The sequence below is a fragment of the Brachyistius frenatus genome, unplaced genomic scaffold, assembly GCF_029030835.1.
Source record: "Brachyistius frenatus isolate BFR_SWC_R1_liver_20210118 unplaced genomic scaffold, ASM2903083v1 Contig_1, whole genome shotgun sequence".
Classification (NCBI taxonomy): Eukaryota; Metazoa; Chordata; class Actinopteri; family Embiotocidae; genus Brachyistius; species Brachyistius frenatus.
In genome coordinates, this window is record NW_027210600.1 from 2,644,210 (window position 1) to 2,671,098 (window position 26,889).

General features: G+C 42.4%; 1 protein-coding gene across 3 annotated transcripts in view; it reads left to right on the forward strand.

The window, feature by feature from the left end:
* Window positions 1–26,889, forward strand: part of numbl (NUMB like endocytic adaptor protein) — a 60,283-nt gene that overhangs the window by 22,961 nt on the left and 10,433 nt on the right. The window contains exons 1-4 of one of the 3 annotated variants that reach the window (XM_069696149.1): window positions 6,402–6,844; window positions 19,611–19,761; window positions 23,909–23,983; window positions 25,563–25,637. In XM_069696149.1, coding sequence (XP_069552250.1) covers window positions 6,822–6,844; window positions 19,611–19,761; window positions 23,909–23,983; window positions 25,563–25,637 — 324 coding nt within the window. In that variant the 5' untranslated portion in view covers window positions 6,402–6,821. Of the gene's footprint in view, window positions 1–6,401; window positions 6,845–19,610; window positions 19,762–23,908; window positions 23,984–25,562; window positions 25,638–26,889 lie in introns of those variants that run through there. The other 2 variants (XM_069696237.1, XM_069696314.1) reach the window with 2 other exon arrangements.

The window sequence follows — 26,889 nt, forward strand, 5'->3', positions numbered from 1 at the left end:
CTGCACTTTGTATGTAGATATTTCCCTGAGGAGTTACTAAAGGAGGAAAAAAAGGCTAAGATGAGAGTGAATATTGGATTTACATTCACCATGTTCCCACAAACATGATTCCAGATCAATGCTAATGCTGCCATGTATCCACCAGATGTACAAAAACGTACCTTTTTGTGGTTGGATTTCACTTGTCTTCACTGGGCGTATAAAGAAAAGAAAACACATTTTTGCTTATTAATCATGTGAACACGATATAGTTCTCTTGTATTTTTCTGACTGGCGATTTGTGTTTTATCTTTATTAAAGAGATGTCGAAAAAGCAGCTGGAGATGGAGCCTTCTAGAAACAGATCATTCTGTTAAGAGAAATCATTGATCAGTTATGGACATTTTTAAAGGGTTTATTCTGTTACAGTCAGATATAATTTAATATGCAGCGTATATCATGAAAGTTCAAACTTTTGCTTCATTTTCAAAAGCAATAACACGGCTGGTGGTGTCTTGTGGGACAGTCAAGTATTTCAGTACAAACCATTTTACTTTACATTTTGTGTACTTTTTTAGGATTCATGTCAATTTCTCCTGATGCTATGGCTTCAAACTGGCTTGATTTCATGTCACAGTTTCCTGAATTAATAAGCGATGGTGAGTCAGCTTTGAATATCTTTGCCTACTCAATAACTTTTTTGTGTGTCATTTTAGATTCTCAGTAAGTAGTTATTGCTTGTTACAGTGCCTGAGGCCCTGCAGGTGACTGTTACACTGTAAGCTTGCTTATTTGCACAGCTGAGTTAGATTATTGAGCATTTGTAACCCCACAGATCATTAATGGTGTTTGTGTGTTAGAAGGAGCCTCATTTGAATTCAGACAGTGTTGGTTAAAATAACAGGCTGTTATGAGGTCACTGAGGCATGGCGGTTGTAAAAACCACAGCGTCTCAGATTTAACATGTTCACACGCACACACACACACACACACACACACGCACGCACGCACGCACGCGCACAGCCACACACGCAGACAGCATGATTATGTTTCTTTGTTTCTGCTCTAACTGGTGGAAAAGCTCACTTGAAACACGTGCCAGAGGGCTTACTTACTGTGAGCAGGAAGTGTGGTGTGTGTCTGTTACCACCTGGCTGGAGAGATCATCATGTTTCATAACTCCACAGCAGTTTTAATAGGCTTATGTTAGTGTCTGCCCAGTAGACAGATATGCACACTCAGACAGATGAATATGCACAGGCAGATGCTTGCACACACACACAGTTATATAACAGCTATGATACAGTACAGCACAGAGTACCTTCCTCTCATTATCTTATAATTCTCTCCCCTCTATTTTCTTCTGTGGATTTGTCTTCCACTTTCTCTTCTTATTTTTAGATCCTTTTACTTTTGTCACCATCCTCCTCTTTGTGTCTGCGCATCTCACTCTTGCAGGAGGGCAAAAGAAAAGAGGGGAGGAGGACAAGTTAATAGTGATCAAGACAAATGGTCTATAGAATACAGAGCAAATTATGGGAATGACTTCAAAATGAAGAAAGCTAATGTATCTTATCTTACTGCTGATGTTAAGGAGCCAACTTTGCATCCCTTTTAACCTCAACGTGGCTCGGACTGTAACGCAGGTATACTCAGGTTTGTATTTTTGTTGTTAAAGAAAAATAAAATTATAATTTGGATAAAAAAAAAATAATTGCCTGAAATTGTATACCAGAGTCAAAACATCAGTTAAAAAAATAAATAATACTAGACAGGTAGTATTAATACCACAGAGACAATTGTCTCTGAAAGCAACTAACCATTACAAAAATAATGTGCTGCGTGTGTGACAGTATTATTATCTGGGATCAGTTATCTCAGCCAAGTCTGTTATAATTTCAGTAAAAGACAAATTAATCTCCAGCCTGCTGGTATCACACCACAGTGTGTAATACACCCATCAGTCCACTGGAGGACAACATGTCAGTGTCACTTTTTGCATCACCAAGGCGTGAAAAGTACACGCATGTATGACCAGCCCATTCTCGTTTCCAGGGTGTCAAATACTGCCATATTGTCAGACCCATTGGCATCAGATATGTACAAAGTGCCCTTTGGCATTGATGCTGTGAAGAACGAGGTCATGTAATGAAGTACGAAGACTGATAAAGTCCACATGGGGACACGTTCGAGAGTGTTTGAGGGAGCAAACACAGGACTTTCACCAGGGAGACAGCAAACGTTAACCGGGAGGTCTTTTTAGTATCACAGGTGAGTTACGTACATTATGTGACCTATACTCACATAATGGATGATAATTACGTGCTCAACTTAAGTTACTTAACATATTGTACATAATGTTACTTATGTCAAATTACCCATTTAAACCCGAACCATGATCTTTTCCTCACCTTAACCAAGTAGTTTTGGTGTCTAAACATAAGGCACCCTACTTTTAATGCCTAGTCAAAGCAAAACGTGACTCTGACACGCCATCCTCTAATGGACTGACGGGCGTATTGTACACTTTGGAATGTCAATAAAGATATGACAACTGCATAAGAAAGAGATTTTTGTGTCTGCTTATAGCCTTTGTTGTTCATCTTCTGTTTCTTCCCAAAGCTTTTCATCAACCTAATCTAAAAGCTTGTTTTTTTTTGCCAGCCTAACATTTGAATTTAACTCCACAAGGCAATGTTTGTAAAGCTGCAGCTGTGTGTATGTTTTCAATGGCACTAGTGAAGGTACATGTGTTTTGATGAGTGGATTAGATCTGATTGTATTTGTATTGGCTGCATACCGTTTTTATGTGCTGTAGTCAAACCCCATAAATACCAAGTTTACCCATGGGAGCATTTAAGTACATGAGAATCACAATGCTGTTTGTTCTTTTCAGTATTTAATGTCACTTCTCTCAGCAGACTGAAGTGAAAACAACTGACAATGAGCATAAGAGAGATAGTGATGTTTCTAGTTAGCCACAAATACCCTGAGTGCTGCGTCTGAAACCGACACGTGAACAAAGCTGGAGCACAACCAGGACGTTTTGATCCCTCTCTCTCATCCATCGTTGATCTCTGGCTCTGGGTGTTGGAGGGTAAACAGCTTAGGGGATGAACTGGCATAATGAAAGCTTGGGAATGTGTAAGGAGAGAGCGATAGCATTGACACGCAACACTGCGTTGATACCGTATCTCCAGCCTCAGTGTCAGTTACCCAGTACAAACCCTCCTCCAGCCTGAAACACAGGCTAAAATGTCTTGATCCAGTTGCAGATCACACCTTAGCTTTCATCTGACGGTGTCTCAAATGCATCCTTGTGATCAGATACCAGTGTGGAAACTGTGCTTAACTTCTACTAACAATGATTCCTGGACACTGGTTATTGTCTTAAATTTTAGTGGTTTACTAGTTTACTACTTGTTTATTGTTGCTCTAGTCTAGAAGTTATGTAATTAAGTATAATGGAGTGTGAAAAGTGACAAAGGTCACATAGAAAGGAAATCTAAGTTTTTTGGATCAAACATGGGACTTTCCTTGGAAACCGCCATTCTTGTCGTATGTGAAAAGTTACCATTAACAAACTGTTTTCTTTTACTGTTAATATGTTGATGAAGGTCTGGTACACCTGTTGCTCGTACATTTGTTGCATTAGTGTGAAGACGTGTTGTTCCTGTATGTATGGTCCATTAAGCACTTCCATATGTTGCTTGGGGAAATCGACCTGTCGTTCATAACCTTTTCCGAGTAACTCAGAGGAAGCAATTCAGCTGTGACTGGCTTTTAGTTCACCGCAGTCAGGGAGAAATTTACATTCAGACCACACTGAAGAAATCATGTTCCTTAACCACCTTACATTACCATATTGCTGCTCCCTTTAAATTTTAGGTGCATTCTCATCTTTATTTGCAACTGTGTACCCAAAATGCATTGCAAGACATTAACACGTTTCAAAATGTGGGTTTCGCCTCTTAATTTTCTCCCAATCCACCACCCTCACCTGATCCCCACCATCTAACAGCCGTCCCTCTACTACCATCTCTTTGAGTCCAGGAATGTAATTTTCTCCAAGATCCATACAAAAAAAAACCCAACAGTCTCAAGGTCACTTTCTCCTTCATTTTCGTTTAGCCGGTAATCCCCAAACTTCTCCCTCACAAAACAGTTCCCTGACATTTCTGTTCCCATTCCCCATCCCTTTCCCTTTCCCAAACACCCAATAATAATTTTCCTCCAGCATTCAGCCTTCGACTTAACCTTTCTGATTCTCACCCATCCTTCCTCCCCTATATACACACACACACACACACACACACACACACACACACACACACACACACACACACACATATATATATATATATATATATATATATTCAGACTGAATATAACCCTGTGCTACAGAATGCAAGGAACCGTGTTGTTAGGTTTGGTCGTTTCACAAAGTGATTAAGAAATAAAATCTCAGGCAGTTGGTTTGAGACATGAATTCATGAGTTTGAAAGCTCATTAGTTGCCAAAACTCTGCGCAGCATTTTGTCGTATTATGACGGAGGATTTACTGCTTTGGAAATTTATCACAGAATCAGTAATTTTATCCCTCACTGAACAAATTGTCAACATTATAAATGTCCCAGTGATGTTACAAAGTTATCTACCAGGACTGTGTGCAGCCATTTATCGGTGCATTGCTTTGTGTTGTGGCAAAAGTTGAGATGGGCAACTTTTTTGCTGGTCTACCTCATGTCTGCTCTCTCTTTATGCAACCACAGCTGTAGAAATTAAATGAATAACTTTATCCTGATCTTAACATCTTAACTTCAACCCTACTGCACTAACCACCAACCTTAAACCCCTGTCCCTTCAGGATCTGGAGTGCTGCTCAGTTTGGTGGTGAAAAGTTTGACAGAAATGAACTTACTGGACCAATATAGCCCACTTCTCATCTCTGACGGAAGCTACGAGCAGGTAGAATAACAAATCCGAGCAGTTGAGTTGCTTTGTTAGTAGTGCAGGTGACATGATTTATAAGGATGAAGAATGTGTGGAATAAAAACACAAGTTCTCCAGTTTTGTTTTCTGGGTTTTTTCTGCATCAGTTTTGATTCTTTTCTTTGAAACTGTACATCTAGAGTCTGAGTTGGGTCAAAGCACAGAGCATCAGGAGCTATGACCCAACTCTTACCCAGGTATAAGCTACCTCTTGAAAATGATAACCCTCTATGCCAAAACTTTACTCAAGCTGTTGCTGTGTTACTTCCCTTAGTACACTAACAAATAGTAACCTTACATGTTAGGACTCTTACTTGTTTTGTCTTGTCTTTGAATTTTGACAGGGTAGTGTTATTTCAAATCACACACCGCCGTTCCGCACTGACCGCAAATTACCTCAACATGTGAACACATCACCAACCAAATATCTACAGCTTGAATTATTTTACTCACAAATTAAGGTGTTTTCGTGCCCTCTGTTTAACACACTCAATAAACACACTGATTCTTCTGTCCGGCAGCAGTAGTGAAAAAAGAAACACTTTTGTTTGGTGTTCAGGAACATCTGCAGCTTCCTCAGACGCCTTAATTTGAAAATTATTTACGTGTGTGGCCCCGCCCCTTCCACTATGGAGCCAATATGGCGACCTTTTAGCGTTAAAAGTGTCCCAATGTTTCACACTTCTTTTTTGGACCATTTTGACTGCATCGTCCTGGTGCATGTTGCTGTACTTCACAGTGTGAACGCACTTATGCACTCAAAATAGTGAGTGTTATTACACAAGTGCACCATTTGGATCACAGCATGTAAATCTAAAATGAAGTACAGTGCAGACCAGTCCTTACCTCAACTTTCATTTCACATGATCCATATATTTCTTCAGATTTGCCAGCAAATTTTTTTCCGGATACCCAAAACGTTCATACAACCAGCTGAGTGTTTGCGACTGCAGCTTTAATCATTTTGCAACGGAAGTAAAGCACTACTTATTCATCTATTGTGAACCGTGCCTGCTGTATGTCTGTGACCTGCCCTTCAGCATGCAGGACTGGGCAAGCAACCCTGTCCCACATGTCCAGTAACACCCCTGTGGAAACATACTACCAGGCCCAGTTCCAGTGCTCGCGTTAAACACATCCTGCAGCTCTGGCCCTATTCCCCCGTTCCAGCTCCAGCGCCTGTCCCCGGGCTCCAGCTCCACTTCTCGCCCTCTCCCCCAGTGCACTCTTGACCAGTGCGCCCACAGCAGATGGAGAGCAAAGAAAACTGTGTCACCACCCGCCACGACTCACTTAATCACCCCTCCCTTTTCCCGTCCCGCCATTCCTCTCGCTCTCTTCCTCTCTCTCTCTTCCTATCCTCCCACTCCCTTCTCTCCTCGCTTCCAGGATTCTGAGCGTCAAACATTGATTTGTCTTTATTTTTAGAGCAGCTGTAGTGTATGTACGTGTGTGCACTGTATTTATTTATGTGTGGTGTCTGTATAACAGACGCTCATCCACGCTGGGTTGTGGGCAGTTTGGCCGTGTTTGTGTGCATCACCGTGTGTGTGTTTGAGAGTGTGTCAGGGCTCCTTTTTTCTAAGTTAATCCCTTAAGAAGAGGTGTGGTTCTCTCTCTTTCTGACTCCGCACTCGCACTCACTCTCCTCTCCTCTCCTCTCCTCTCTGTCCCTCACTCGGAGCGCAGTATCATCACATGCTCCCTCACTCCTCTCCTCCTCTCATCTCTTCCTCGTGCTGTTGTTAGCACTCTGGCCGCTAGAGTCTGAGGGAGTTCGTTTCTCTCAGATTGTCATCTCTGCATCTTCTCTCGTCTGCTGTCGTTCCTGTGTGAGTTCTTGGGGCGAGATGGGGGAGGCCATCGAACTCAGGTGAGTCTGATGCAGAGTAGGGGTGTGTGAACTGTGTGTTTTGTGTAGGAAACAGCTGACATCCCACATATTCACTAAGAGGGGAACTGTGCATACATTTAACATGATTTCTCCTGCAAATGTGTGTGTGTGTGTATGTGTGTGTGTGTGTGATCGTGCACTTGGGTGCCTTTTCGTTTCTAACTGGGTCGACTGTTACCGTAGAAATCAGCACCTTGGGCTATTTTCATTGCCTCACCTTGTTTTCTGTCCATCAAGTTGACCCTGTTTCAGCAGGGGAGACATCTGCAAGCTCTATAGGGGTCAACAAAAGATCTGTGGTTGCCGCAGCAGTGATAGCTGCAGTTTGTTGTTGTTGTTGTTGTTGAGTTATTGGCTGTGGTGGTATTTTCAGTCACTGCCAAACTGATAATAGGTCTCGTCTAGCTTGTATCCACAGGGCTCATAGCGGCTAATAGCCTTAGCAGATGCATTAGCCCGCATGCCCATATGGAAGAGATTAAACCTGCTAAATTGATACAAACACCCAACATTTTTTTCTCTTGCAAAACCTTCGTCCCTGCACATGTGTTCTGTGCTGATAGGCTCAAACGTGTGGACACCTGCCATACACATCCACAGCAGAGTGTGTTTCCAACCCTTCTCCGGCTGACTGGGAGTGACTGGTTTGCCTCCTGAATTCAATGCTTCCTCTCCCTTTTCTCTTACCGGCCTTATCTCCTTGCCCTCATGATTAGATGATTGAGGAGGCCAGCTCTCATGTGTGGTGCTAGAAAGAAAGAGAACGAGGCGTAAGAGTGAGGACACTGTGGGCGACAGAGACCTGTGTGATGAGTGAAATGAGGACAAGTGAAGTACGGCAAGACAGACTCAACAGGAGGGTGAAGATGAGAGGCGGGGTGTGAAAGTGTTTGAAACAAGAAACACATTTGTGTGTGAGGATAAAGGGGATTTTTGTGGAGAAAATATGAATTTCCTCTCTTCCAGCAGAGGAAACAGGAGATGAAAACAGACAAGAGATCTTACTTGATTATCAAAAGACATTGGAGAAAATGGCCAAAATGGGGTTGAAAAGAAGAGGAAAGAAATGTTAAATTGTGCTCAGTTTGACTGTGGGAGTTCAGACTTTGTGAACGCAGCCAGCAGAGCCACACCGGCTCACTTGGCACACGGAAGTCTGATGTCAAAGCTGCACAGTTCAAGCTCGAGGGTGGAGTTGTTGAGACACTTGAGACATTACAGCAGCAACAAGGTTCTTTAGCTTGGGAACATTTGAAGGAGTTGAGTTGTCTTTGAATTCACAGAAGTAAATCTATCAGCTTCTGAGGCTGGAGCGTCATTTGTCGTTCCACGTGTTTGGAGGGTTGGTGTGAATCTCCTCCTGCCTGGAATACACCCAGGATATTCTTTAACATTATTTGGTTTGTGCGTTTAATCTCTGACCCTAGAGATGAAAGTGTGCCGCACACTTTGCCGTCATATCCGAAGTGTAGTACGGATGATAAACTGGCCTGTGGCTCTGGTCTGGACTGATAGGAGGGAATATGGGAACACTGCACGACAATGTGATACAGCAGCATATCGACTAGACTGCTCCACTTCACGCCTGGCTGCACCGTGTTTAGATTAGCTTCCCCGCGCGCACACTTTCCCCGTCACCGTTACAGACACACGCTGGCGTGCAAACATGAACATGCTCTGACACAGATGCATGCCACTGTGGTGCATATACAAGCACACAAGCTACACACAAAGCTAGCCTGGTTTGTACCCTCTTTGCCTTCTGTTCCAAGGGCAGAGGGGGATTTGGATATTGTTATGTTAATCTGTCACTCTTTTGTGTCTTGGAACCCATTCAGACACACACACACACACACACACACACACACACACACACACACACACACACACACACACACACACACACACACACACACACACACACACACACACACACACACAAGTACAAACACACAGGTACGAACACATTCAAGCGTGCACAGACTTTTGTGCACAAATACATGCATGCATCTCCATGTGCTGTATAGAGTGAAAAAAAATTCTTGCAAGAAAAAAAGAGAGGAAGGAGGTCGCCCTGCAGAAACATGCACACACACACACACACACACACACACACACACACACACACACACACACACACACACACACACACACACACACACACACACACACACACACACACACACACACACACACATACAATCTTCTTCAGGCTTAACTTGGGTATGTGGGAATTGAAACGGTGGCAGGAGGGGCGATGACACAGCGTCGTGTTAAGCCTGGAGGAAGAGGATAATAGGTGTGGACGCTGCATGTGTGTGTCCCCTGGTGTGGCGGGGACAGTGCATGTGTATATACTTTCCTCAAGCTGCACACATGCGTCTCCCAGGCCTCGCTCTCCCTCTGCAAAGCGAACACAATGTAATTTGAAGTTTCCCAGCAAAATCCTATTTGCAGAAAGCAGTGGGAAGCAGATAATTTTAATTGCAGGATGTTTCCTCAGACCCCCAGCTCTCAGACTCGCTTCCTCGTTGATCCACTGGACCCGCGGCATCGATTGTTCCTCTGCATTTGTTACTCAACTTTTGCAGGTGCTTTATCATCGCTCTGGTCCTTTTCAAGGGAGATATAGTTTTGTTCCACTGAATTTAACTGATCGCAAGCTTATTAGATTCTTTGCTCGCATGAGTGTATTTTGTTTTATATCGTGTGTCAGTGGGAGACTGATGTGAAAGCCGGTAAATCAAATTTAGATGTGACAGTCGACTTCCTGGATCGATCCTTCTTCTAGTGCTGAGAGTTAATTTCATTCAAAGTATCTTCCTTCAAATTTAAAGTTGTCTTAAGTTTCACTGTTTGACTGCAAAATCTCAACATTAACTTTTATATGTCTCTCTATATTACTTTGCGCTATATTTGGCTTCACAGTGGACTGAAGTTTTAGGACAAATTATGTGGTAAAAGTCATTGTTTTGATGCAACCCAATAAAACATGTAATACACTCGTCAGTCCACTAAATTATATTTTGTCAGTGTCAGGTTTTGCCTCATCAAGACATGATAAATAAGGTGCTTTAGTGTTTAGGCACCAAAATCAACCCTGTTTGGTTTAGGAAAAGATCATGGTTTGGGTAAAAATAAGTCATTTTGCACAAGTAACGTTACGTATATATAAGTTACCTAACATATGTTACTGAAGTTAAATACGTTACATAACTTAAAAGACATTCTTGTTGACTTTTGCTCTCAAACGAACTCTACAACCGGCCGTCCGGGTGAAAGTCCCGTGTTTGTTCCATCCATGCCGCCCTCCTCCCTACTCACACCTTATCAATCTTTGTACTTGTACTAGTGGACTGACAGATGTATTGCCAGCTAGCGGGCACATTTTACGTCTTTCACACATAAGAAATACGTTTTCTTATTACTGTTCAGGGTCCTGGTTAGCTTTTTATGAAGGCAAAAGTAGCATCCCTATTCTTTCTGCCTCAGTCTCTCCTGCATGTTTCGTCCAGCTTTTTTTTTTCGTTTTACACAACCTTGGTTCTACTTTTGTATTTTTCTGGTTTTTTTCTGGAGCCAGAAGTGACCATATTTGGACAACAGGGTGGAGCTGGGGAGGAACCCTAACCTCTACATCTATTCTGGAAACCTGACTGCACCCCAGACATGTCAATCAAACCAGACACCGCCCAAAGAAACCAGTCATAATATCTAATGAATGATGATGTTATTATCAGAAGGACCATGACATCACTGATCAGAAGGAGTGGCTGTAGCTAAAGAATTGTTGACTTTGTTCATGAGAGAAGTGACTCTTTTTAAATGGAAGTCTTGTGGACCTTAGTGGTATTGCACTTCGAGGCACCACATGCGTTCTTATCTACAAACATACATGAACTTAATTTTCAAGGAGGTTGGCCCAGTGAGTCACAGTGAGTTACTTGTGTCAGACATGTTTTGATGACAGAACAAAGTGTCAGTGACAGGAATGATCCTGGTTCAGCAGGTTGAGTCACCTCTTCATCCATCTGCGTGATCATCATCACAATGACAACTTCTCTCACGCTCCATTGCCCCTTCACTGTGATAAATTCTCAATCTGCATCGCGGCCTGACTCACAGCGGGCCATTCAGTCTCATTATGTAAGATGACCACCAACACACGCGCTTTCTCTCCCTTTCACGTACACACTTGTGCCCACACGGGCTATAATTATATCAGTACAGCTTTCTGTAATGGTTCCCTCTGCCCGGAAGCTCCCTGAAAGATCATGTTGCATTAGAGGGTCAGAGGAAGGACAGGACACGACGTGTTTGTGTTTCTACCAGTCAAAGTCAATCTGATTGGCGTCTGTTAAGCATTTTGACATCGTGACATGCCACACAAACACACACACTCGTATACACACTGTCTTCTTCCTTCTAATTCAGCTCCTCACACTGACTAGGAGTCATAGCTCACAGACTGCAGTTGCAAATACAATCAATATGATGAACATGGTGGGTGGAACAGAGCAAACACCAGTGCAGTTGGAATTCAATTCATAAATACAAACATTTTCAGTGGCTCTTGTTTGTGATGAAGAAATTAATAAAAATAACTTTGCCTCAGTTGTGACAAATCTGTCACGTTTGCAGTGCAATTGCTGAGTGAAATGTACCTAAAAAAAAAAAAAAAGACTGTAATGCCATTTCATCAGATAAAAATCTAAATAAATGAAGTTCTGCAGTGCAGGTGTTCCACTGAACATTCAGTTATTTGTTGAATATTATGTGGGACAGCTCAAGACATCCTTTGCTTTTACTTTGTTAAATTGAAAAACTATCACAGAGTGCAGGAGGTAACACATTGGGAAATTGCAAGAGAATTAATAAATAAGACATTTTACTGAGTAAAAAAAAAAAATCATTCAAGGACATACCAGTTCTCCATCATATGGTGTGATGAGCAGTATTGACTTGGAGTACAGTATGAGGACCAGTGCATTAAAAACTGCTATGGATTGTGGATTGGTCCTGAATTTTCAATGACAGAGAGATATATGAACCCACCTACCCCCCTTTATAGTGTGGGCCTGCTTTATGGAGCAAGATGAGGCTCTCTCTCTGTGTGTGTGTGTGTGTGTGTGTGTGTGTGTGTGTGTGTGTGTGTGTGTGTGTGTGTGTGTGTGTGTGTGTGTGTGTGTGTGTGTGTGTGTGTGTGTGTGTGTGTGTGTGTGTGAGAGAGAGAGAGAGAGAGAGAGAGAGAGAGTCACAGTGGGGGTCAGGCTGATGGCTAAACACGCAGCTCTGCTTCACCCGCCACTGTTCATCAGTCTGTACACACTCCTAATCTCTGTAGAGATCTCAACGGTTTCATCTCATCTCCGATGCATTTTTGCCTCCACTCACAGAACAGTATGCTTCATAAACTACCCACATACTGTACTTTATACAGCACTCTGCTGCTTTATGCAGTATGTTGTTGCAAGAGAGGCTCTGCTTTTTTTTTTAAATGTTTGCTCGCTGTAGCTGCAGGACCTCAGGGCGTTTATGTTTCATATGGGACATGGAAAATTTCATCTCTCCAACTGGTCTGTTCTGTAAACAGTCGGACAGTTACCAAACATTTGAGGCAGTTTTATTCATTTGTGCTCAGACTTTCGTTTGCAAATGGCCTCTGGCTCAAGTTAGACTCTCAAGTTTGCGACATTAGAGGTCCCATATTTTGCACTTTTGTGGTTTTATGTACCAAAAACCATCTTTAATAGTTTTACATCTCCTCCCTTAAACTTCTCTCTGGAGCTCGACCAGGAACAGGCTGTTTGTGTTTATGACTTTAAATCACTTTTAATATCAGTAAGGCTCTTTTTTGATTGGCTGACATGTTTCTGAGTTACACATGCCCAGGGCAGCCACAGGTTTTCTTCCGTCTTGTAGCTTGTTAGCTTTGTGACGAAATGACTGCCCTGTGTTTTCTTCCAAATTAAACTTAGCGGAGAGTGGACATATGGCATGAGGGTGAGCTTGTGACATCACAAACTTATATAAGTCCAAACAGTTCGTCCAGCACAGTTGCTGAATATGGGCATTGGCATTTCTCCTTGGACTAAGCATTTTGACATTTGCACATTATTTTTTTACAGCATTTAGACCTCCTTCACAGGCATATTTTCCGAAATGAGTGCGTCTTAAATATGTCACAGTAAATTTGTGCAGTATTCAAATCTGTGTAGTAGTGGTTGCTATGTAGCCAGTTTGGCTGTGGTTGACTGTGTCCAACACAAACCCTTTAGAGTAATATTTCCAGGAAGGAACATTGACCTTACAGAAGCACATGGCTCTCTGTGTCTGACTGTCTCTTTGTCATACACACACACACACACACACACACACACACACACACACACACACACACACACACACACACACACACACACACACACACACACACACACACACACACACACACACACACACACACACACACACACACACACACACACACACACACTCCTACGCAGGCTCATAAACCACTGCAGTGAATAAGGCCATCCTGTCCTGGGTCAGACTTCAGTCTAAACACAAGTGCCCCGGTTTGTCTCCGTTATACGTCACACGCCTTTATTTTTTAATCACACACACAAAAACACAGACCACCTGTCACTTTCTGTGTGTGTGAGTGTGAGGAGGAGAGGAAGAGAGACAGAGAGTTTTGGATAATAGTAAGTGTCAGTGTCCTTATGTGGGTCACTCAGTGTCAGCTGAAGTCTGCAGGGCCCAGAAACGGGGTCAGTTTTTGGTGTGTATGTGGTGTGTGTGTGTGTGTGTGTCAGCAAAATGTGCCTGTGATGAGATTTTGATTTAATCCTATTAAGTCGATCTTTGTACATTGTGGCACAACAGAAGTGACATATGGGTTGTAAATTAATGGAGAACTGTTGTGTGTTATGAGATTAATTAATTCAGTGCATATGCTTTTTATCTATTTAATTTTTTTTTTATAAATAGGTGACGACTGACGGTAAACCTTTTTTTTTTATAATTGTTCGTAGAAAGTCGAACTGATGAGACAATCTTCTTTTCAACAATATTTGCTGGCATTCAACTGTTCACATCGTTTCATCTAACTCAACCACCGCTGTTGGGACTACATTTAGAAACAAACGCTTGACTTCAACTTTATTGCACGTAGCCACGCCCACTGATCACTGATTGGTCCGCCTTTCAGCGTGGCTGTGTGAACCTTAATAAAAACAGGGTTTCCAGACAGAAAGCTGAAGCTGTGACGAATAACTGGGTGGATCCAGGTTTTGGGACTGTGTAGTCGTCTCATAATTCTTTAGTTGTCAGCGAGAGAATTAAGATATCGCACAACCAATATGTTGAAATAATATGTCACCACGTTTTATTGATCCTCTGTCTTCGTGTTTGCTGATAATAGTTTGCTGTTCAGAGTGTTATATGAACAACATGACATATTCTGTGTCCTGACGCACTACAATAAACGCTTTATACTGGAAGCAGCTGTAATAATGCTGACCTGGGATACTTTTTCTACCACTAAGGCTTTAAATTTTTTCTGAGTCTGAGCTTTGGCAAATCAAATCAGCCTCTCAGCTGTAGAGCCAAAAACACACAACTTACAATCAACTGAACAGAGACGGGGGGAACAGGGAGCGGTACATTGCGTCCATATAAAGTGGTCAGCTCAGTGATGACTAAGCCCAGACAATCCCCTGTTACCACACACACACACACACACACACACACACACACACACACACACACACACACACACACACACACACACACACACACACACACACACACACACACACACACACACACACATACACCTCTTGCTGCCCTCTCCTTGTTTCTCCGTAGCTTCGCAGACATATGGCTTACCGTAATGTGGCTGTGACTCATTGTGTGAACTTGTAAAGTGTGTGTGTGTACGTGTGTATGTACATGTGTGTATGTGTGTGGCAACATCACCCGCCTCCCACCCTCTCACCCACACTCCTCCTCCTTCTCCCTCCTTGTATGAGGTGTGCTTTGCGAGCATCTGGTGGAGAAGACGTGTGAGGGAGGAGTGTGTCCCGTTTTGCCAAAAAAATCTCTGAGCCGCTGTTGAACACAGAACATCTGGATCAGGGAGGGACAATGTTTGTGTGTGTGTGTGTGTGTGTGTGTGTGTGTGTGTGTGTGTGTGTGTGTGTGTGTGTGTGTGTGTGTGTGTGTGTGTGTGTGTGTGTGTGTGTGTGTGTGTGTGTGTGTGTGTGTGTGTGTGTGTGTGTGTGTGTGTGTGTGTGAAAGAGAGGCAGAGAGCCAAATATATCAATCAGGCTCACATCTGGCAAGCCCAGAACACAGCTGGACACACATGCAGTACTAACCCAGGTTATATGGAGTGAATACAGAGGTGACACACGTATGATGACATTTGAAATATCACTTTATATATTCAGGCTAATAAACTAACATCATGAATATTAAAAAAAAAACACACACACTTTGTCAATAACAATCCTCCCAACAGCTAAAATACCAACTTAACAAGCTGAAGCAAATTGTAAAAAAATGTGAAACCACATTTCAATAAGTCTGTGCACGTAGGCGAACTTTTCACATTATTCATCCATGTGAAACCCATTTCCTCACTTTCACATCAGCGGAGAGGCAGACCTTTAGCTTCAGGCTCACTTTTTGCATCCGTCGCTGCATCCTTCGGACACAAACAGAGCAAAGATGAGATCTGGAGTGTAAACACCATTGAAGAAGAAGAATAGGGAGGACCAGGTTAGGAAGCAGCGACGAAGGCAGGTCAGCTCGGGTGAACACATTTTGAATGTTTACGACATAACATCACATGAGTGTAAGTCGTCGCTCACGCCATCTCCTCTGCAACAATACGTCCCAGATGGCTGCTAACTTCACTGGATGGGGAACAACTGTGTTTTTTGGCACCAGCCTACTGTTTGTGTAGTCTACTCTGAAGTGCGTGTAAGTTTTGAGTGGGTTTATGATGAGTGGGACTTCTTTTGTGCCCTTGATTTATAGATTTATTTTGATGTTTGTATCCTCGCCTGCCTGCCAGCCCACCCCCTCTGTCTGCGTCCCGTCTCTTTCTTTTTTTTCCCCAAGTGCAGATGGTTCTTGTTGTGCAGGGTGAGGTCACAGCCATGCAAGGCCTTTGCATGTTGCATGCTTGGTAATGTCTCCACCCTAATGTGTCTCTCCATCAAAGACAGTTTACTGCCAGGTTTCTGTTCGTTTCAGGCTGTTTTGCTCAGTAAGAGGATCATCAAATTGTTTCCACCTGTATTTTCAGTGTAGTAGGTCCTACTAGGTCCTATTTTTACATTCAAACATGGACTTGATGTCATCTGTGAGTGGCACCGAGATACATGCTTTTGTTAATCAGAACAACAAATGAAACACGGTTTCCTTTACTTTGACATGAGAATATATTTTTGAGGAAATTTCTGCACATTTTTATTTTCATAATCAAAAGCCATTTGAGAGATTCCAGATTTTTAATTATTAAAGAATAAAATTAAAGACATTTAAATTAAGGATGTGATTAGATTGATGATAAAAAAATCTGTCCAGTAAATACGAAGCTACAGTATGCAGCAGGTTAATTTAGCTTTGCATAAAACAAGTTAACAAAATTAACCTTTCACCAACTTTAAAGGTCACATATTAACATGCTATGTTTAATTTGTTTAATCAGTATAATTTCTGAAAAGGTGAAAAAGTGTTAAAAGGTCAATTAACCATAAATATAATGCACCAGACTGTTTCTTGGCGGTGCAGGAACCCTCTGAGGTCTCCATCTCTGGCCTGAACTACTCCGGGTCAACAAACAGTTCAGCACTCACCCCTCTGTTTTGGGAGTTGTCAATTTTACACTTGTAGGTTTAGCAAAGTAGAGGTGCTGTTTCCACTCTTTGTGCTCGGCTTAAATAACTGACTGCTGGTTGTAGTTTCATATTTCATGTTCCTAAAATGTAAAACCTCTCTTGTAAGATACAGATTATACATTATGCTGCCACCTCTCAAACTTCTTAAAAGTGAATTGCTTTCCCAAACTTTGCATTTGCTTTAAAGTGAAATGATTTAATGATCATGTTACTTAACTGGCCTGTTTTTTTCTGTCCTCATCATGTCTTCCTCCTGCTCGTCTAAACCACTCACACCCTCACATTCCCAATGTGTACCAACTACACTGAGGGATAATTGGATGTTTTACAACTCTGATTTTCTCACCCCTTTTTTTAAAATTATTATTGCATCTCATCTTATTTTGAGTGCACTTGTTCCACCACTTCATTTAAGCCACATGTTGCTTGCTCTCAAATGAACATATGTCTCAGTGTCATCCTATCCTACAGAAAGATTAAAGTATAGAAGTCAGAGCTCTACAGTGAATACATTTATTCGAGAGTAATTAGATTTTGCTATTAAAAGAATATCAAAGTGGATGGTTCAATGGTTCATCTGAGTTTGCTGGTTCCTTTTTTTTTTTGGTACAGTATGATTTTATTCTGCATTATTGTTGGTTTGTAGGTCAGTTTGTGTCTTTCTTCCTTCATCCTTCTAGTCTGTGGGCATGTTAAACTGTGTCAATCCACTCACCTCCGACACATTTTCATCTTATTACAACTAGATGACTGATGGATGAAGAGCAGGATAATTTACAACACTCATTTTCTCACCTCATTTCTTCATTCTTCCCTTTTTTCCAGTGATTATTTTTGTACTTGTCTTAGTCCTCTAAGTTCCCGTCCTTTCATTTCCGTGTCCTGGCATCAGATACCAGTCCTGTCCGCTCACCCCTCCTCCTCCTCCTCCTCCTCCTCCGCCTCCTCCTCTTCTGCTGTCCCAAACCATGTGAGGGCAGTTACAGGGCATCTTGTATTCCTTAACCAGCACCTCTTCCTCCCCCACCCTGCTGCCCTCATAACTCCCCATCTACCTCTCTTATGGGGCATTAGGCACATTACGTTAGCTTTCGCCCCCGTCGTACACACACACACACACACCTGCTGCAGCTGTGCTGCTGCCTGCCAGGTGCCAGTCAGCTGGCGCTTTGCCCAGAAATGACTGGCACAAGCCCTGACACGTGAGCTGCAGAGGGGCTTCTGGGTGTGTTTTTGTGCGTGTGTGTCTGTGTGTGTGCCGGTTCTTGGCAAGGGACACATGCTTCACATGCCAGGAATGAGTAAAGCCACTTGAGCTGTTGCATTTCAATACTTTGCATTACACACATCTGAGTGTGCGAGAGACGTCCAGTTGCACCCGCTTCCGGCACACCAGCTTCTGCCACCATTACCAGCAACATAGCAGCGATTATGAGAAGTGATGTGTCTGACTGTGTATATATTTGAATATAAACCCTGACCTGTGTGTGGCAGACCAGAGAGACGTTTTCCTCCCTTCAGACAGAGATCACTGCTGTTCAGATGGAAGTTACATGTCTTCAGTGTACGATTAATGTGTTTTCACACCCTGTAAAAGCCAGAATGCCGATTTACGGAGCAACCAGATGGTAAGAAAATAAGAGGAGCGCACTCTTTATTCTGATTTAACCCAAGAGATATGAAAGAGTAAAAGCAGAGAGGGATAGGGAGAAGCATGTCTTATATTATTTTAGTTATATAAGTGACTTTCTCTTGATTTTTCTCTATTTGCTAGATCTTTGTTTGGTGCATCTTATTATGTTAGCCTTATAGAAAAAAAGAGACTAGTTTGTACAAACATCGAGGACAAAGGAAATCAGCAGAGAGAGGGACAATAAAGTCAGATTTGAAACTTTTGACAGAGATAACAAACGAGCTGATGGTGCCGTTTATTCAGTCTCGATAAAAACAGCCGATGAACACAAGAAGAGATGTCTTTGTTGTACTGCAGATCTTCTGTTAAGGGGGGTATGTGATTGCAGAGGAATGAAAACAGTAATTATTATTTTTAAGCAGGTCATGTTTTGATAGTTTCATTATGCTGAGAAATTAGCACCGCTAAACAGGCCAGCGGACTGAATGGTCTAATTAGGAAACGGAGGGAGGATTGTTCAGAGAAGCATTCGGGTGTAGCCTGTACGTGTGTGTGTGTGTGTGTGTGTGTGTGTGTGTGTGTGTGTGTGTGTGTGTGTGTGTGTGTGTGTGTGTGTGTGTGTGTGTGTGTGTGTGTGTGTGTGTGTGTGTGTGTGTGTGTGTGTGTGTGTGTGTGTGTGTGTGCGTGTGTGCTGATCAGCATGCGCTCAGTGTTCTTGAGGTTTCTTGCAGAGATGAAAGCGTGCCCTATGCTTTGTGTTCATTAATGCTCTACCTGTGTGATTTGTACAGCCTGTCTCTGAATGGAGAATCAATGGAGCGTCATGGCGGAAAGTGTTTCCTAATGTACCGACTCCCTTGTTACTGATGATTATTGCATAATGAGTTCAAGCTAATCAATGAAATGCATCCCTCTTCCCTTATAATCCTATATGAAACACACGACTACAGTTTCTGTAAGCTCTCTCAAGTGCCATTTCTGTGAATTATAGTTCGGCACTGTTGAATTTAAATAGCTTTTAATGAGCCTCACTGTTAAATTGAGAGTAAATGAATGCAATTTTTTTTATTGTTGCTTTGTGTGTGTGTTAAAGGGAGTCAGATGGTTATTCAGTGTCAAATATCTTGAGTGAATTGCAGAAATGATCTGTGGCCTTCTAGCCCACTAAACCACCTTCCCTCTCTGTGTTTGTGTGCAGTACCAGGGAGCACGTGACCCCGGAGATGAACAAGCTTCGTCAGAGTCTGAGGAGGAAGAAGCCCACGTACGTGCCAGAGGCCAGCAGACCGCATCAGTGGCAGGCTGACGAGGAGGCTGTGCGAAAGGGCAAATGTAACTTTGCTGTTCGGGTAAGTAGAAACAGTGCATACTTCTTACACTGGTACAATTCATATTTACTGAATCTTAATTTAAGGTTTAAAGTTCTTGGAAAAATCTATAAGATCCTTTTTATCCCTGTTTCCATTATCGAGAAAGAACTTTTACTAGGCTGGAGGCGTTAGGATTTCCGGTTGTCCGTTCATCCATACCTACCTCAGTACATTCATCATCTAGTGAACACAATATATCAGGAACGGCGGAAGGAAATCTTTTTAAATTTGGCACTAGCGTTCACTTGGACTCAAGGCTGAACTGTCAAAGGTTATTGTGACCTCAAAAAGCTCAAATGTGGCCATAACTCATAAATCCATATGCTAATTATGACAAAACAAAGTGATGACTCATTTATAGCCAAAAGATCAAAGGTCAAAACACTTTTCTGGCCATTATTCAACGCCATAACTCAGGAACAGAATGGGAGATTGTGCCGATATTTCACATTTGGTCAGATACTGAATCGGTGACTCTAACCTTATCAAACTGTGATTGTGGAGATCTTTGTCTTCTATCAGAATCAGCTTTATTGGCCAAATTCCTTCAATATCTTCATGACATTTGTTATCTGAGTCTGGACAGACATGGACGTAAACTGCAACTTGGCTGGTTGGCGGAGGCAGACAACCACGAGGCAGTAATTGTGTTGTTGTTTTTTTAACTGTGTGTGAGTTAAGCTCTGCTGTGTATATATTAACATGACCTCAACCAAATAAATCCCGGGGCCACACACAAGGATGAATCATGGTTTTCTGTGTTGAGGCCTAAACCACAGTACATTCATCATAACTCAAGTTAGTGCCCTATAAAGACCCTCAGCGGTAACAGGTGCACCAGATCCTCACTTAATCAGCACTTTATCCTTGAACATAAAAGAAGAAAACCAGAATCTGCTTCTGCACTAGACCTCCTTATGCTCCACTTACAACCTTTAATGTAGGTCTTAACAGAATAACAGAATAGCAGCCCTACATTATATTTTACACACTATTATCACATTCATAATATATTTTAAGGGTCCCATATTGTATAAATTCAAATTTCCATTTCTTCTTTGATTATAAAGCCGGTCAAGGTGCTGTATAAATACTGTGGAAGTTTCAAAACGCTCAGTCTACATAGAAATGCACACAGCCCGTATTCAGTGACTGTGCTGACTGTGACTTCTGAAACTTTGTGATGTCACAAACCCACGCTCATGTCATATGTACACCGTCCAACATTAGCTTAGCATAAAGACTTAGGAAATAATCAGGAGGAAACAACCAGCCGGACTTTGTCTAAAAGTAACTAGGTCACTGAGTTTGTGTTAAATAGAAGTTGCTGTTTCCCCCCGTTTCCAGTCGTTCAGCAAAACTAAGCTAATTGTTTGCTGGCTTAAATTATACATGATCAGTGTACACTGTACAGACAGGAGAGCGGTATCAATACTGTTATCTACATGAGTCTTACAAAGAAAGCAAGTGAATGAAAGTTGAAAAAATTGAAAAGCACACGTCACCTGATTTAATCTTGGAGATGAGAATAGCATGCCATGAACATAACATCAAATCTGTGAATTGAAAATGCAAGAATTTGATGTCTTTTATGCATAAGGCAGCCAAACTGTAAGTAAGTCTGAGGTTGATAAGAAAAATAAGGGCTGTGTGTCTTTAACCTTTTGATATTATGAGTCTGCTCTGCAGCTGAATGCCTCTTAAGCATTAAATGCAAAAAGGAGCATTATTAATGGCCCAATTTACTGATAACCAGCTCCAGGCTGAGCATGCACAGCATGTCTAACTCCGAGAGCCAAAGTGATTTGTTGAACAGCTGGAGAGACAATGACAGTAAGAGATGGAGGGCAGAGAGGGAGGAGTGACCACAAAGTGGAGTTATGGATTACAGAAACCACAGGAAATGACAGGGTGAGGGATGAGGGCACACAGAGGGGTTGGAGAGACATTCTGAGATATGAAATGAAAAAGATATATAGGAGGAGATAAGAGAGGTGAAAGAGAAGAAAGGCTGCAGACTGACTGTAAAGAGAAAGAGCAAAGGAAGAAGAGTGTAAGAAAAGCCAGTGTGAGTGGCTAAAGTGGGCTAATGGAAAATGGTCCTGATGGTAATATGCCACAGAGCCAGCGATGAGATGGGCAGTGACGTGGAGCTCTGAACTTTTACAGAGATGGAAGCACAAAAAACCCTCTCACTCTCTTTATGTTGTTTTTTTTCCCCTCCGTGTTCCCTTGGTCCTCTTTTCTTCCTCACATCTCTGCCTCCTTTCTGTTTTTCCAGTTTCTAAATGTATTCACGAGTCATGCACTATTAATGCCTCGTCAAGAGCTGCCGAACTGCACCAAAGGAACAAAAACAGGGTTTCTGAGCTCAGTGAGGAGAGAAAAGTTGACTTTCAGAAAAGTAGTGAGTTTGGGAGAGATAATGGTCTGTTGGAAAGTTTAGCAGGTTATTTGTTTGTGTTCTCTCCACCTTCACTTCCTCTGGGTATGGAAAGTTGTACAGTTTCCCCATATTTCTAAAACGTTTTCATACCACCACCATATTTAGACTCTTGCTCGAATGCTAGCTCACTGACATGATTAGCAGTGATTTTTTTAAAACAGACCAGAGTGTTAGCTCGAGCAGCAGGGAGAAATTAACTTTGTATTTGTTCCAAAGCGTCAACAGGCATCACTGTTAAAAGAACAGAAACCCCTTTTGCATCAGCGATGGCAGCATGAAGATAATTTGACATGAGGTCCCCTCGTGTGCGACATTTATGATAGCAGCATATTGGGATCTTTGTATATCCAGCTGTTTACCACATTATTCTACACTACAGGCCAGATGTGTCACATTAGAATAAAAACCCACATTTAATGACTGCAGTTTGTTGTTCAAGCAGACTGTCAGTACAGAATGAGTTTTATTTACCAGCCACACAGATCATAAAGACACTGTGCACACCTGTTGGATTCTTTTTTTCTCTGAAGGACTTTGAGGTAATGATGCATTTTACACTCAAAACATCATTTGTCACCAAGTTGCTCACTTCAGTTAATAACCAATATGCAGTAAGTCAATTGTCTTACCTGAAAAGAGATTGTGCGTTTGAAAGCAATATTGTGTGGAATATAAGTAAATGTTTGTATACATTATGGTATTTTAAAGCTACTGTACTTGAGTATTGTCAATTTGACCAACATTATGCTTGTGCTTCATAGGGGAAATATTGCACTGGCTACATTTATTTGACAGCTTTACTATTTTCTTTTAAGGTTACGATTTTAAGATATGATGAGCTGATAAAATATGTTGCACTCTTGTTGGGTCCTTAGGAGGCTCTGCCTTAAAGGCTAAAGTCAGGGATCAAAAGTCTCTGTTTGGAGTGAACAGCACAGATTACATTGAAGTCTGATTGACTACACGATATGTACTGACCAGACTCTGAGCAGTGATTGGTGTAGTTTATGACAGAAACAATGTCTCATGTCAGTCGTCTCAATCACTTTGTTTGTTTTCTACCTACAGCCTGCTGCACATCTAACAATGACAAATTTCAGACATCTGTCTATTTGAACTGTCTCGGCTAAAAAAACAAAAACAACACATCTACAAATCCACTACACTCAGTCACATATTGTTTCCAACAGGTACTTCAGCTCATGGATCAGTCTCCTCAACACTCTCCTTAGGGCTCATCTTCATCTTTCACCACTTGGCTTCTGACTCCAGCAGAGCTGTGGGAGCTTTAATTGTGTCCCTGTGGGCTCTCCGCACACCGCAGAGCAGAGCACTGGAGAGACAACAAAAGGGGATGTGAGGCTATAAATGACTTTAGTCCTCCTCTCTCTCTCTGCTGTCCTCATTATCAGCACCAATATACGGCTGTAAATCCAGTATGGTAGCTCACCAGCCTCTCGCCTGTCAATATCACCGCACTTATTGAAATACTGATGGGGACTAATGAGACTTTGGTTGCCTTCATGTCACTTTGTCTCTTTCCTTTGTTCTGACATAGTACAGCTCAGCTCAGGCTGCTTTACTGGAAGGAGGTTAGATGAAGAGTGTTGTTGCAACCTGAAAAACAGCCAACATTGTTTGGTTTTAGCTATTAACACCTCTCTTTTCTTTCCTCTGCAGTACCTGGGGTTGGTGGAGGTGGAGGAGTCGAGAGGAATGCATGTATGCGAGGAGGCAGTGAAGAAGCTAAAAGTTGTAAGTATCCCACACACACACACACACACACACACACTGCAGATACCTCTCTTCTTCTTATTTTCTCTTCTTTACCACTTTAATTGCCCTCCCTAGTCGGTCTTATTCCACATCTGTCTGCTCATCATACTTTCTGTCTGTCTGACCCTACTACAGAAAACAGAGCAGAAAATAAATTTAGGGCCAGAACAAATGCTTATAAACACACTGACACACACTCTTTGGCCCCCCTTTGGGAGGCTGGATTTGGACAGAGAGCGTGTGAACAGAGTGACACAGGCCGACCAGTGTCAGACAGCCACAGCCCCGCACGCACACACACACACACACACACACACACACACACACACACACACACACACACACACACACACACACACACACACACACACACACACACACACACACACACACACACACACACACACACACACACACACACACACACACACACACACACACCGGTGTAGAAAGTGCATCACTTTGTTCACAGTCTGCACATCTATAGCTCTGCCATTGTTTTTTCTTTATGTAACTGGGAGTAAACGTGAATATTTTAGGGAAACAATGTGGGATATTTTTTGTTTTCAGTGCACAGTCATTCTGATCTGATCCCCAAGAGGGAGTGTAAGTTTATCTGTGACAAATTGCACCGCTTAGAAAATCTTACAGAGAAATCCGGTTAAAACCTGACTGAAACACAGCCACAGGAGAAATACTTCATGCATTAATTCTTGCCTCCGTTTTCCTTTCATTTGTTTTGCTCTTTTGATTCTCCCTGCTGGATCGTCTCTGCTTCTCTCCATCCTCCATCAATTTCAGCATCTTTTCTTTCGCAGCATCGCTGCGATAGCTTGAGCTGAAAACTTTCTTCCAGAGTTCTCCTTTTCTTTTGATTCCCTACTCCACCTTTTTTTTTTTTTTTAGCCCTCCATCATTCTCCCCGTTCTCTTCTTGTCAATGGGATTATGCAAAATTTGAGGCTCCTTATCGCTTCGCTGTGGGTTTCCAAGCCATTTCCTGCAGTGCCGGCTCTCTGTTTACCTCACACACACACACACACACACACACACACACACACACACACACACACACACACACACACACACACACACACACACACACACACACACACACACACACACACACACACACACACACGCTTATATGCAGACTCATGTGCACATGCGCACACACATGCAACGCTTCCACTCTCACATGGAGTCCTCACACTTTTTTAGTGCGTATATTTTTAGCCCGGCCCATGCTGAGTGTGTTATTAGCGCTGCCTGGTGCCCTCCTCTGGAGAAATGATTCTTAGTGCCAGCTGGCACAGTTTTTACCTCTGCCCGCTTCTCCGCTCTTAACCCTCCACTACCTCATCTACTCTAAGGATGTAATCAGCATTTTATATAACTGTGAATCAGAGTGGTTTGCTTGATGATCACACCTCTGCAATATTTGCTGTGAGAACATCTGGTGGGATGGGCTCATGATTGTGTATTTACTGTAAAACTTTGTCACTTGCCTATTAAGCTTTGAATTATTTAATCTCACTGTCTTTTTATTGTCTTTTCAGAGCGGGAAAAAGACAGTAAAAGCACTATTGTGGGTTTCAGCTGATGGACTCAGGGTGGTGGATGACAAAACCAAGGTAAGAAAACACATTTTATTATGTGTTGCGTGCATCTCCTTGTTTTGCCCTCCTCTCTGTCTTCCCGTTTTCCCCACTTTATCACTCACTCAGCAACAAAGAAAAGCAGGTCAAATTTGTTCCTTGGGATCAAGTGCTGTGCACAACACGGGTATTTTATCTGTCGTCAGTCTCAGCTTCATAAGACAACCAGAGGGAGAAGATAGAAATGTCCTGCAAACTTCTGATGCTTTTCACCTCTCTAACACACATCTATCTTTGCACCATTGTAGAAGAAATATATATTGGTAGATTCAGTCAAGACACACATTTTCCATCTTCAAACAACCAACAAAAGTCTCCCTCTGTCCCCAGTTTGATGACGCTGTCTTAAGGCTGACAGCAAGAAGGGTCCACCATTTATCTACTGTCATGCTCCCAGTCTAGTTTGGGCCCTGTGTGTGTGTGTGTGTGTGTGTGTGTGTGTGTGTGTGTGTGTGTGTGTGTGTGTGTGTGTGTGTGTGTGTGTGTGTGTGTGTGTGTGTGTGTGTGTGTGTGAGAGAGAGCTGGCATTTGTGACTCATGGTTGCTTGCTGAAGGTGCATAGTGGGGGAGGGAAGATCAAGTAAACACAGACACACACACACACACACACACACTTGAGGAGTGTCTGTCTAGAGAGGCCTCCTACAGTGAACACAGCTATAGCCTCGGCTCTATTGAAAGCAGAGCAGAATAAAGAGCAGCAGAGAATAGAGCAGAGAGCAATAGAGCAGCCTCTTTCTCACTTTACCCCCACCCTTTTTCTTTTTTTTTTCAAGGCCATACACATGACCTCACCTCTCCCAGTCCCTCAGTCCTACTCCTCCTCTCTCCTTTCACTTTCATCTCCTTTCTTATTTTTCCTTTTTAAGTCCTATATCACACGTAGGTCTCATATATCTTACTCCTCTGCGCCATAAAGCTCCATCGTTCATCAAAAGCTTTAAAAAACTATTGCATTGGGTAACACGCTCCTACTATACAGTATGTTAAATGCGTTTACCACTTTCCAAAATGGATTAATGCAGGTTTAAGATAACGAAATGTGGTTAGACACTCAGTCGTTATGAGCTTCACACTTGCCTCCTTCCTTGTCTTTCACTTCCTTTTCATCATCGCCCTTCATCAGTTTAGCTTCTATCCAGGGATCAAAAAGCACGCCCTCAGTGCCATTCAACCATTATTCAAACCCTTTCCCACAGTCTGTCGGCAAATGTGGATTTATGCATCA